This window comes from Suncus etruscus, chromosome 1 (assembly GCF_024139225.1).
Source record: "Suncus etruscus isolate mSunEtr1 chromosome 1, mSunEtr1.pri.cur, whole genome shotgun sequence".
Lineage (NCBI taxonomy): Eukaryota > Metazoa > Chordata > Mammalia > Eulipotyphla > Soricidae > Suncus > Suncus etruscus.
In genome coordinates, this window is record NC_064848.1 from 204980271 (window position 1) to 204994064 (window position 13794).

Consider the following 13794-nt stretch of genomic DNA (forward strand, 5'->3'; position numbering starts at 1 on the left):
CACCCAGCAGTTTTCAGGGGTTACTCCTGGCTCTGTGCTCAGAAATCTCTCTTGGCAGGCTCGGGGGGACCATATAGGATACTGGGGATTGAACCAAGTCAGCCTCGTGCAAGACAAATGCCCTCCCCGCTGTTATCACTCCGACCCCTGAAAATATTCTCCTGATATCAAGTCAACCCTTCAGATGCCAGAAGCAACGCCTTTGGCCCCCTTGCAAAGATTCCCTATGCACCCCAACATTACCTCCCAGTGCCGGCAGCTCTGACCTTGAGTCATGGAACCAGGTGGCCATGAAGCCAAGGCCATGAGCCCTCCCAAAAGTACAAAGCTGGGGCTTCGGGTGGGCTTCCTGCAGCAGACAGGGGTGGGCATGAGTGTGTGTGGGGGAGAGTGGACTGTCCTACTTCCAGTCCCCCCAGCTTCTGACCACTGCCCAGTGTAGCTCCATCTTCACCCAAGGGGTGGGCATGAGTGTGTGTGGGGGAGAGTGGACTGTCCTACTTCCAGTCCCCCCAGCTTCTGACCACTGCCTATTGTAGCTCCCTCTTCACCCACTGGCCTTCAAGGGCCCCCAGCATTCCCCAAGATATCTGACCACCTCTGCGCTCCATCCTGGCCCACTGACTCCAAGATCTCACTAGGGGGACCCCCACACCTCCCCGAATCCCTTCCTAGCAGGCTCTTGGCCCTCCCTGCTTTCCCGGGCGGGCTTCACCTCTCGGTCCCGCCGGGCGATGCGCAAGAGCGCCCTTTGGTGTCCGTGACAGTCGCGCACGGTGCAGGCGCAGCACACGCAGCGGCCCTCGGTGCGGCAGAAGAGCTCCAGCGGCCAGCCGTGGCGGGGGCAGCGCGGGGCGGGCTTGGTCGCGAGTTCGAGCCCTGGGTCGGGGTCCGGGGCGGGGAGCTCCCCGGGCCGGCGATCCAGCTCGTCGCGCACCATGTCCACCACCTCACTGAACTCCACGTTGCGGCGCAGATCGGTGTCCCCGCAGAAGGGGGTGCGGCAGGTGGGGCACTGCTGGTTCTGGGGCTCCCATTTCTGGATGCAGGCGTAGCAGAAGTTGTGGCCGCAGGGCAGCGTCGCCGGGGCCTGGTAGAGCTGCAGGCAGATGGCGCAGGACAGCTTGTCCTCCAGCGAGGCCATGGCGAGGCTGCTGGGGCGCCGGCTGCTGGTCGTAAAGTCCCGGGCCTCTTAAAGGGACAGCGAGGCCCAGGGCCACCAGCCCTGTGACACCCCTGGGACACCCCTGTGACAGCCCTACACGCCCCAGGCCCGGAACCGGCCTCTCCAGGCGGACCACACCACTTGTCTGCACGGGCCTTGATCTGGGATTACACCACCCCAACCCACCCACCCCTCACCCCCTTCAATCAGGGTGTTTTGGTTTTGGTTTTTGGGCCACACCCTGCGGTGCTTAGGGGTTCCTCCTGGCTCTGAGCTCAGAAATCGCTCCTGGCAGGCTCGGGGAACCATATGGGATGCTGGGATTCAAACCACTGCCCTTCTGCATACAAGGCAAAACGTACTACCTCCATGCTGGGTATTTGGGTTGCTGGGCATCACACCCCAAATTATCCACTGTGCCATTTCTGTCTTCCTGCCCCTTCTTCCCCTTTTTGGTTTTTTGTAATGTATCTTCGCTGTTAACTTTGCTGGGTATTTGTGAATCCAAGAACAGTCCCCCAGGATGAGAAATTACTTCCCATCCCCTTGTCCCCTTTCGGGGGAAGACCTTGGTAAAATTTATCCGCAGCAAATAATAATCCACACAGACAAGAAGGATAGGGTGTAAAAGATTGGGCAAGGAGAGCCAGAGAATCCTCCTGCAGCCAGCAGCTTTCACAGAAGGCCCCTCTCCCCTCTCCATCAAGCTATTTATGCCAATTCCACAGCGCCCCACCTGGAAGGGCTGGGTGGGGCAATAGTCACAGAACAATCCTAAGGAAACACTTTTATATACAACAATTCCAAGAATCATCTTATGGAAAATTTTTCATATACTACAGTTTTTGTTTTTGGGTCATCCCCAGTGGTACTCATAACTTTTTTGTGTTTTTTGGTTTGTGGGTCACACCCAGAGGCTCTCAGGGGTTCCTCCTGGCTCTGAGCTCAGAAATCACTCCTGGCAGGCTCCGGGGACCCTATGGGATGCCATGATTCAAACCAACGACATTCTGCATGCAAGGCAAACGCCTTACGTCCATGCTATCTCTTCGGCCCCCAAATCAGGTTGTTTTTATTTTGGCTTTTGGGTCACACCCTATTTCGGTTGCTGGGCATCACACCCCAAATTATCCACTGTGCCATTTCTAAGTCTTCCTGCCCCTTCTTCCCCCTTTTTGGTTTTTGTTTTGGGGTCATCCCAGTGGTACTCAGAACTTTTTGTGTTTTGGTTTTTGGGTCACATCTGGAGGCTCTCAGGGGTTACTCCTAGCTCTGAGCTCAGAAATCCGCTCCTGGCAGGCACAGGGGACCACATGGGATGCCGGAATTCGAACCAACCACTGTCTGTCCTGGGTCAGCCGCGTGCAAGGCAAACGCCTTACCTCTGTGCTATCTCTCTGGCCCCACCAATCAGGTTTAGGAAATTTCATCCCACAGCTCCTGCATGAGTGGTGGGGCTGGGGTGTGTGTGTGTCTGTGTGGAACCAGAGCTCACCACCTGGAATAAGGACCCAGATGCCCAGGTCTCCAGGCTGCCACACAACCGCTTCTGTGACCCCATCATTAGTTTGTTGTTGTTTGCTTCCCCCAGGTGTGCTCAAGGGTGATTCCTGGTTTTGCTCTGGACCATATGGCGCCAGGGACCACCTGGGCTTTCTGCATGCAAAGCAGATATGCAGCCTGTTGTAATCTCTCCAGCAGTGCTCAGGGATTACTCCTGGCTCTGTGTTCAGAAATTATTCCTGGGCCCGGAGAGATAGCTCAGCGGTGTTTGCCTTGCAAGCAGCTGATCCAGGACCAAAAGGTGGTTGGTTCGAATCCCGGTGTCCCATATGGTCCCCCGTGCCTGCCAGGAGCTATTTCTGAGCAGACAGCCAGGAGTAACCCTTGAGCACCGCCGGGTGTGGCCCAAAAACCAAAAAAAAAAAAAAAAAAAAAAAAAAAGAGATTATTCTTGGTGAGACTTGGACCATATGGATCAAAACCAGGTCAGCTGCATTAAGACATGTGTCTTTTCTTTTCTTTCTTTCTTTTTTTTTTTGCCACACCCAGTAGCATTCAGAGATTACTTCTGGCTCTTTGCTCAGAAATCACTCCTAGCATGCTTTGGGGACTATGTGGGATGCTGGGATCAAACCTGGGTCAGCTGTATCCAAGGTAAATGTCCTCCCCACTGTGCTATTGCTTTGACCCCTTTCCCAATAATTTTTTGCAAGTTCCCATGAACGATCAGGATGTGTAGGGGGTGTTTTATTTGGGGGTGGGATGTGGCAAGGGGTCTGATAAGGGTCAGTTCCTTATTCCTACGGCCTGGTGTTTGCACACAGGTGCTTGTTCCCATACAGAGATTGCCACACCAGTTCGGGGTCGTGATCCCATGTCCATCTGGAGGAGATGGACGTCTGTCTGGGCTTGGTCGCTTTCAGGGCCAGCTCGGTCAGGTTTCTTGAAGTGGGCTTGAGCTGCTTTGGGCTTGACCTGGCCAAGCTAAGGGGGCCAGAACTCCCCCAGAGGGTAATCTACCCACCTGTGCCACATTCCCACTCAGAAGAAGCACACACAACAAAATGTAGTGCTCTCCTGAAAAGGAATTATTTGCCAAAAGGCCCGCATAGAGCAGTCAAAATCACTTGACCCTTTGCGTGGATGGTTTGGCAATAATTCATATATGTGGCTGTAACTATTTTTCTCTTTATTTTTAACCTATATTAGAAATCAGGTCTTAGTAATTTCTTTCTACAACAAAGGACAGCAATCAATCCAGCCAAAAGTCTCCCATTTAACAGCTCCCTGTAATTTTTGCTACCTTGGCACCAAGAAACAGATTTTTCCATAACTTAGCTCAAAACAAAGTAATTTTCACTCCCCCCCCCCCCGAAACTCTGAAACATTCCTCTCTTCCAACTTCCCTGTTAATTACAAACTCCCTTTTCACCTTCAGCATCAGCTCTTCATATGCTAATCTAGCCAGGGTCCTTCATTCTTCTCCCAGCCTCTTTGATGCCTAGAATTTACATCTGCCTTCCTGCCTCTACTTTTTAAAAGCTGCCAGCTTAAAAAATAAAATTGTCTCTCGTTTCTTGTAAACGTGAGTCCCCATACTATTGTGTGGTTTCATTTCATTTTTACAATATATTTCCGTCATTAGTCATTCCGCGTGCCCACCTTTTCCCGTGGAATTTTTCCCGAACTCCACGAAGGATTTGTTTGCAGGTGCTGTAGACTGCAAACAAAATTTGGCTCACAGCAATTGGTGCCCAATGTGGGGCCATATCGGAAAAGGTAAGCTATCTCTCTGTCTTTTCTTCTATCCCTTTTTTTCCCTTCTCTTTTTCATTTCCAGGCCACGGAATTGGACCTCGCCGGTTGCCTAGGAACCCCTGGAAAAGTACCAGGTTTTAAGGCGAGAAGGTATACGGGAACATGGGTCAAAATTATTCTAAGCAACAAATTCTTTCTGATACTATAAAGTATATTCTAAGAGCTAAGAGTTATGCCATATCTCCACAGCAGATACAGCAATTTATTCTATTCTTAGAAACTTATAGCCTCTGGTTTATTGAGAGGGGTACTCTATGTTTAGAGGATTGGCTACAAGTACAGCAGGATATCAAAAATGTATATGAAACGTATGGTCCTGATGCCCACCTAAATCTTATCTATACAATTTGCACAGAGGTCATGGAGGTGATTGATGATAGAAAAGAATCAGTACAAGCTACCAGGGTAGAAATGGAATATAGTCATGGTCAGCAGTCCAAGCAGAAGACCAATATAACTTTTAACAGAACAACTAGCGATCAGGGGTTTGATAGAGGAAAGGACGGCTCAGAACCTTTAACAGCTAATATGCCGGTTCCTTCTATAGCATCTCTAAACTTAAAAACAAAAGAATCCCCCAGAAAACACCAAGTTAAAGATGAATCAAAATTAGCTTTGGCTACTGTTTCTCCTGTGCAAAAAGTTAAAAAGTTTTTAGAACAAAACAATCTGTATGCTGCATCTTCTCATGCTACTGAGTCTTGTTCTCCTGTAATGTTTGAAAAATATGAAAACACCTCAGAACCACTTGTAACATCTATAAGAATTCAGGACAAAGATATTTTAGGCCACGTGGATACCGGAGCAGACTTTTCCTGCATCGCTGGAAAAGACTGGCCCCACTCTTGGGCAGTGGAACACGTTCCATTCCCTTTGAGGGGTCTAGGATTGCCTAAAAGTGTTCTAAAAAGTGCTGTAGTCCTACCTTGGAATAATGGTGTAAGCAAAGGAAATTTCCAGCCCTATATTCTACCTCATTCATCGTATACTATATGGGGAAGAAATGTGCTAAAAACTGTCTAAAAATCATGATTAATAACATTTTTGCATATCTAATGCATAAATTTTTTTCATAAGTCTCTGCTCAAATGTTTTCTTTAAATAATAATAAATATGTGTGTATCCGTAAAAATTGCAGGTCATATCTAATGCAACAAAAGTAAAAATTTGCCAACTAGAAATTTATAAAGGTAAACAAATGCACTTAATTTTTTCTATTTCTCTTCAAAAACCTCCCTTTTTAACTAAGAGTCGACTCTTCTATTTTCTTCTAAAAAGGCCTTATCTTATCCTTTCCTAAAACTTTTTTTTTTTTTTTTTGGTTTTTGGGCCACACCCGTTGACGCTCAGGGGTTACTCCTGGCTATGTGCTCAGAAATCGCCCCTGGCTTGGGGGGGGACCATATGGGACGCAGGGGGATCGAACCTCGGTCCTTCCTTGGCTAGCGCTTGCAAGGCAGACACCTTACCTCCAGCGCCACCTATCTGGCCCCTAAAACAATTTTTTATTAATAGCCAGCAAAAATCTGGCGGGAATAATTTGGAGACGTCCAAAAATTTCCCACAATTTTTCTCATCTCATCTTTTACCTGCAATTCACCTTTAGGTTTGTCAATTTATGTGCTGTGTGAATCTAAGAATTTGTCTAAGTGTGCATTGAAATTGTGTGTCTGAAAACAATGTGTGAGCATATTACAAATGTGCAATTTTGAAAAAAACAGCTTTTTCCTAGGTCAAAACCTCGCCTCAGAGAAAAGCGAAGAAAAAAAAAATCTGTTTGCGCTTTGAATTCAAGCGGCTTCTAGGCCCTGAGGGGAAGAAAACCTCCCCCACAGAAAGCTCATTGTGGTCATCAGAATGAGGTCTAAATTTCTCAAGGTTTCCAAATTTCTCTTTCTAAAAGGTTTTTTTTTTTGTTTTTTTTTTTTTTTTTGTGGTTTTTGGGTCACACCCGGCAGTGCTCAGGGATTATTCCTGGCTCCAGGCTCAGAAATTGTTCCTGGCAGGCACAGGGGACCATATGGGACGCCGGGATTCGAACCGATGATCTCCTGCATGAAAGGCAAACGCCTTACCTCCATGCTATCTCTCCGGCCCCTCTAAAAGGTTTTTAATAAATCAAAATTGTCTAATGATATTGCAGTTAATTAAAATTTAACCATAGTATTAATTTTGTGTATGCATAATATTTTTACAACTTAATTTTAAGAAAAAAAAATTTTTTTTGGTCACATAGATTTATTACTGTGTAATATTATCATTGGTCATAATAATATTAAAACTGGTATCAAATTGTGTTAATTCTTTATTGTTATCTAAAAACTAATTTTCAATCGTCTTTAATAACATCTAGCATTTTATTTACTTATATTTTAATTAAGAATAATTTTCATTATTTCCATCTTTAAGCCTTAATAAAAGTTTTCTTTTTTTTTTTTTTTTGGTTTTTGGGCCACACCCTGTGACGCTCAGGGGTTACTCCTGGCTATGCGCTCAGAAGTTGCTCCTGGCTTCTTGGGGGACCATATGGGACGCCGGGGGATCGAACCGCGGTCCGTCCGGTCTGTCCTAGGCTAGCGCAGGCAAGGCAGGCACCTTACCTCCAGCGCCACCGCCTGGCCCCCTAATAAAAGTTTTCTTTTTTTTTTTTTTTTGGTTTTTGGGTCACACCTGGCAGTGCTCAGGGGTTATTCCTGGCAGGCACAGGGGACCATATGGGGCGCCAGGATTCGAACCGATGACCTCCTGCATGAAAGGCAAACGCCTTACCTCCATGCTATCTCTCCGGCCCCTAATAAAAGTTTTCTAATGTTAACAAATAGCTGGCATATACCACCTGTCAGCACTGGTTTTAATTTAGTTAAGGTGTATTTCATTTACAAAAAATGCCCTCAAATTTTCAACAAATTTTAGTACCTTTAATTGGTAAAAGGGAACTTATTCCCAAAAAGTCTAAAACTTTAACAATTAATTAATCAGGCCATTTTATTTGTCAGTCTATTAGTGCCAAATTATTTTCAAAACACAAATCTAATGCTTTATATGGTATAATTCTAGTAATAAAGCATGTTTTTTAACCTCATGTTACAGTAATCATAAAATCAGAGCTACGTAACTTATTGCAATTTTAAAAATTTACTTGTTGCTCTGTGCTTTCAGCCTCTTAAAATCTTTAAATTTATCTTTTGTTATACTCAATGGCCACCTTAATTTGCATATGTATAAACAAAAATGCCTTCTCTGCAAACCACATTTGCAAACAGCCTTCAGTGGCTGCCCCAAAAAAGAAAAATTTTCTCCAATCTTAAAAATATATATGTTTAAAAATATAATTTTAATTTTCAGCTATCTAAAGTTAAGATTTTTAGTTAACATGTATTTGGTAACTACTTTCTGTATTTGTTTTATATACGTTTAAAAAAATATTTAAGTAAAAGTTACTTAATAACTACAAAAAACTGGTCATTAGTAACAAAGTTTATTTATGTGCTAATTACTCTACCTTATCACGGTAACTCTTATCCAAAAATTTATAGTGAACAAATTAACAGTAATATTCAGCTGTGTTTTCTCCCAAAAAATCATTAAAGTTTTCTTCCTAAAAACAGTAGGTGTGGGGCCGGAGAGATAGCATGGGAGGTAAGGCGTTTGCCTTTCATGCAGGAGGTCATCGGTTCGAATCCCGGCGTCCCATATGGTCCCCTGTGCCTGCCAGGAACAATTTCTGAGCCTGGAGCCAGGAATAATCCCTGAGCACTGCCGGGTGTGACCCAAAAACCACCAAAAAAAAAAAAAAAAAAACAGTAGGTGTGCCTTCACACAAATGCCAATAACAAATAAGTTACATCAATTTTTACGTCTTGTTTGGTGCATAACTTTTCATTTACATAACTCAAAAATATTTTCTCTCTATTCTTTCTATAATTTTTTCTATAAATTTGTTTTATTTTATTTCAATATGATACAGTATAATCAGGTCAATTATTGCGGTTTTCTTAACAAACATTTTCTCTTCTTTTTAAGTATAAAAATCATTACTTTATAATCTTATTGCTACTATGTTAAAAGTTTTGCTTCTTTTATTTTTCCTTATATTTCTAGCCTCTAAATATACCTACCACCACTACCTTATCTACTTGCTTATAAAATGCATTTAAATATTATAACCTTACCTTGCTTTATAACCAATCTGTACTAATTAATAATTGTAATTGCTTTTACTTAATTTTTGTATTTCATTGCAAATTAATTTTTATCCTCCCACAGGAAACAAGAACACGTGCACCTCTAAAACAATCTTAGAGTTTTTAAATCTAATCTGCTCAAATCCCACTAATCAATTTAATCCTTTCCAGGAATTAAAACTACAAAATTATACCAGTCAATTGCATTCCCTTGCAATCAAAGTAACAAAAAATCTTTCTTCCTTTCTTATAGGCAAAAAAAAAAAATACAGCTTCTTTAACATCCTAAATACAAATAATGCAAATTCTCCACCCTCACTTTCTCCTAACAACCTTTGTTTTATAGAAACATGAAGTCCAAAAGGGAAGCATATAGCTCCCCCAAAGCATAATTAAAAGCTATTTAATTTCCCTACAGGTCTAAAAAGTTTCTCTGAAACCCAGTCAAAGTAAAACAATTACCATGCCCCCACTAATTTTTTCACTTAAGTTTTCCAGTTTTCTTCAAAAAACTTCACAGAAACTACTAACGCTAAAACGCTGTCTGCCTAAGAAATATCAGTCTCCCTCCTGCAGAAAGCTGACAAGCTCACACTCAGCACCCCTGCTGATTTCACCTAACAACTCCAGCTGCATTTTCAACCCCCAGTCCTGTAACTTCTGCAAAAACGCCAGCCATCACTACTAACCCCTGAAGGCTGCCTGGAAACAGATGACGTCACACCCGTAGCTAAATTTACAAACTCTTTAAAATTTAAAAACTAAACTTATAAACTCTTCAACAAAATACCATCTTTTATTCTTCAAGTATATGTTTCCTGTTTAGCCTACCTTCTTCAAAGCAGCAACAAAACTTTTATTATCATTGTAATTTGTCACAAAAAAATTTTATATATGTGTTTATAATTTGCAAACCAGCAGTTCCCCAACTATTTGCCAGCAAAAATTGTTTCATATATGTCATGTTATTACTATTGCTTAAATTGTCCTCTAATTTCCAACTTTTCTATGCTTCTTTATTTCTTTTTTTTTTTTTTGGTTTTTGGGCCACACCCGGTAACGCTCAGGGGTTACTCCTGGCTATGCGCTCAGAAGTCGCTCCTGGCTTGGGGGACCATATGGGACACCGGGGGATCGAACCACGGTCCGTCCAAGGCTAGCGCAGGCAAGGCAGGCACCTTACCTCTTGCGCCACCGCCCAGCCCTATGTTTCTTTATTTCTAACTTTTCTTAATAATGTAGTATTACTTAATCTTCCATCTCCTTACAATTCTCTCACTTATAAAATCTTACTTATTTGTTTTTTATTCCTCAGTGCCAGTGCACATTCTCAATTTTTTATTTGTTATAGTAACCTACCTATATTTTAATTTTCATAAAATAGTATATACTTTATACCCTATTTAGCTAAGTGTATCATACTCCTAATCCCACCTTGCAAAAATACTTAAAACTTTTGGCTCTTTTGGTACTGTCCCTATTCCTTCTAATTGAACTTATTACAAAAAATAGCATACGTAAGGCGTTTTGCCTCGCATGCAAACAGTAATTCAAACTCCTATTTGGTCCTGAAAAGTCCGGACGACCCGACCCCCCCAGTTGCCCAGCACAGAATAGTGAAAAAGGCACGTGCTCAGCAAATTGCAGGCAAGTTCCAATTTTAATCTGATCGATCAGAGGTTCGAAACGTGCTCAGAGCAGAGCAGAGGTTTTGAACCCCGAGGTCTGAAATCAGGGGGTTTTTATACAGTTTTCAGGTGGGCTGAGTTATTTTTACAGCGGAAACAGGAATGGGCTTTGATATGGGGGAATCCGGAGGTTTTGGGGGTAGGTGTGAGTAGGGATCAGACTTCAAGTCTCCAAGTGAGCGGGACTCAGACATTAAGTCTCCAAGATGTCTTCAGGACGATTAATGCAGGGTCTGTAAAACCATGGGGAGCCAGCAAATGGATCAGCACCTGTAGCTCAGTAGATAAGAGACAAGCAGATAGTTAACACAGAGGGGAGGGTGAGGGGGGGAACATTACATTGCATGAGAAAGAGACAGACAACTCTCATCAGGAATGTGTAGGGGAAAATATGTTTTTCATTCCTTTCATTTCCCACTCCTTCTTGTTAATAATTCTAATCTTAGAATTAACACAGAAGTAACCACTGCTAGTCAAGAACATTGAAGGGATTTTGGGCAGACGGTTTCTCTTCTGTAACTACTTCCTGCTGAGGTGGGGCGGAGTTGGTTTCAGGGGTTAAGTTCAAGGTGCAGCAAGTGGTTACTCAGAGTTTTGTGGGTACTTCCTGATATTGCTGTCTTAGCACCATTAGCTTAACTTCCCCCACTTGAGTGCGGATAAAAGTTACAACTCTGTTTACGATACAGGGTCCTACTGCAACTATTAAGAGTACACTTAGCAGTGGACCAAGTAGAGGCAGGAGGTAGGGGAGGATTCCTCCCCATAGAGACCATAACGGTTGATCATAGAGTTCCTCCCTTCGCTTTGCTAATTCTTCCTGGTGTTTCTTTATTCTGTCTCGTACTATTCCGGATTTATTAACATAAAAGCAACATTCTTCTTGTAAAGCTACACACAATCCTCCTTTCTCGGCTAGGATTAAGTCTAGTCCCCTCGGATTTTACAGGACCACCCGGGCGAGTGAGTCATGCTGGTCTTGTAGGTCCTGGATAGACTTGTAAACCTGCCGGATGTCTGAGGCCAGTCGATCAGATAACTTATTATACCGGTCCAATGAAACTCCTAACCCTGCAGCTCCCATTCCTAATCCTCCGACCACCCCTAACGCAGCCAGCAGGGGTAGTAATACTACAGCCCTACGAGTTCGGTGTCCTCCCAGGTGGTCTATGCTGGGAAGAGGGACTGGTTCAGTTCCTGGGAGAACATCAATGTTGGGTAGCAGGAAGGCAGGTGCACAAATGCCTGTGCTATTTCTGGGTAACACTGGATAAGCCAAATTTCCTCCACAGACCCAGACCTGTCCTGGGGGGAGGCATCCCAAGTCCAATGAGACTTCGGAGATGTTAGAGCACCTTGTTGTTGGTACTTGCCCTAAATCTATGGTTAGTGAGTAATTTCTAACATAGCAAGTGGAGGAGTCAAATTCTTGAGGGATTACTTTAAAGGGCTTGGTATAGGTGCAGTTTGAAAAGCTACTTATATTTGGTTTAGGCACAGGTATTGCTAATGGCCAATCGTTACTCATTTTCATGCATAGCCAGCAGTCAGCCGCTAAGCTTGGGTTGGTTTGATTTAAGAGCTTGTGAGTGTACTTTAGAATGTCGTGTATATTTGAATCCAGATCCTCATTTAGCACCCTAGCTTGAAGGGAGGGGTGCTTGGGCCAGTTTGGCATTAGGTTATAAACTTCCTTTTCGGCCCATTTTATGGCTTCCTTTTCTTTTTCTTGATCTGTGGGCCCTCCCCCATCTGATATATGTAAAGGGGCTTTTAGAGGCCAGCAGACCACATCTCCAATATTTGCTAGACAATGTGCTGCCCCGTATGGAGTTTTAAAAGTTTCAGGACCCCACTCACCTCCCGTGCTCCCCTTGTAGGTATCAGTTAGTTTCGCCACCAGGTAGAGTTGGCCATTTTTAACGCACTGCTGATAGGTTTTATAGCACCGTGAGTGTACCTGAGTTAGCTCTACACATCCTGGGGGGCAGGTTCCTTTCGTGTCCGGGGGAAGGGGTTGGGGTTTTTGCTTACATACCCACTGAGCCTTGATTTCACCTGTGGAAGCTGATGGCTTGAGCTGGAGATAGGCCGTTTTAGTGCCACAGTCGACTGCCTGTGTAGCTCGGTACTCAGGTTTGAACTGATGACCTCCGGGGCAGTCACAGGGGTTACCGTAGAGAGTCCTTAACAGCTTTTGGTGTTCCACTGGCCGATCAAACCCCCCTAAGACTGGGGGCATTAGAAGTAACCACAGGAGTTGAGGCAGGAGGAGCAGTTTGCTGGCGTTTAAGCCGGATTTTGAGCGGGTTTTCTGCTCGCTCCACTGCCCACTCATTCTGATTAAATTCTATTGGTGCTGGCTTTAAATGTGAGGCGTGTATCCACGCCGCAATACCGTCTACCTTAACTGCAGTAGGGGTCGTGAGGAGGACAACATACGGTCCCTTCCACCTGGGTTCTAGTGTTAGAGCACGATGTCGCCGCACGAGGACTGAGTCTCCTGGCTTGTAGTTGTGTGGTACTGTCAGGTCCCCGGGCTCGTATGCTTGCTGAAGATTTTTCCAGATGCACTTTTGCAGCGTGGTGACAGCAGCCAGTCGGGCAGTCAAGGGGGAAGAGGAAGCAAGAGAAGGTTCATAAGTATCAGTTATAACTTTTACTGGGGGAGGAGCCCCATATAGGATTTCAAAAGGGGTTAAAATACACTGGGAGGGGAGAGGGGTGTTTCGAGCCCGGAAAAGGGCTGAAGGGAGGAGGGAAATCCAGACACTTACGCCAGTCTCTAGAGATAATTTAGTTAAAGTCTCCTTAATAGTTCTATTCATACGCTCTACCTGACCTGAGCTGTGGGGATGATAGGCACAATGTAGCTTCCAATTAATTCCCAGAGCCCTGGCCAATCCCTGACTTACCTGGGCCACGAAAGCAGGTCCGTTATCGGACCCGATTACCTGGGGAAGTCCGAACCTGGGGAAAATATCATCCAGAATTTTCTTAGATACCATTTGCGCAGTTTCATTTTTACAGGGGTAGGCTTCTACCCAGCCGGAAAAAGTGTCCACAAAAACTAATAGGTATTTCAGTCCATATTTGGTGGGCTTGATCTCGGTGAAGTCAATCTCCCAGTGCTGTCCAGGTCGTGTTCCTCTTAATCGTTTTCCCATTTTGATTCTTCCAGGGTAGGCATTTACCAGCTGACATGGCTGGCACGACTTAACAACTTGTTCTGCAAGTCTTTTTATTTCCTCGGGGCGCGTGCCCCCCAGCCAGTCTCTTGCAATTTCTAACATTTTCCTGGGCCCTAGGTGGGTGAGGCGATGGAGTGTTTTTAGGTACTCTTGAATTCTTGAAGTTTTCTCTTGTCTAGGTACTTCCTTGAGTGGCAACAACCTTCTTGCCTCTGGGTCAGGCTCTTCTATTTCTTCCGGATCTA

The 13794-nt window shown here is 44.4% G+C and overlaps 1 protein-coding gene across 1 annotated transcript in view; it reads right to left on the bottom strand.

The window, feature by feature from the left end:
- TRIM65 (tripartite motif containing 65) overlaps positions 1-5307 on the bottom strand; it is a 29758-nt gene extending 24451 nt beyond the window's left edge. The window contains exons 1-3 of the mRNA XM_049768519.1: positions 5287-5307; positions 3523-3652; positions 878-1191 (exon numbers count right to left, since the gene is read on the bottom strand). Of these exons, the coding sequence (XP_049624476.1) occupies positions 878-1191; positions 3523-3652; positions 5287-5307 (465 nt within the window). The remainder of the gene's footprint in view (positions 1-877; positions 1192-3522; positions 3653-5286) is intronic.
- Between the last annotated feature and the right edge of the window lie 8487 nt (positions 5308-13794).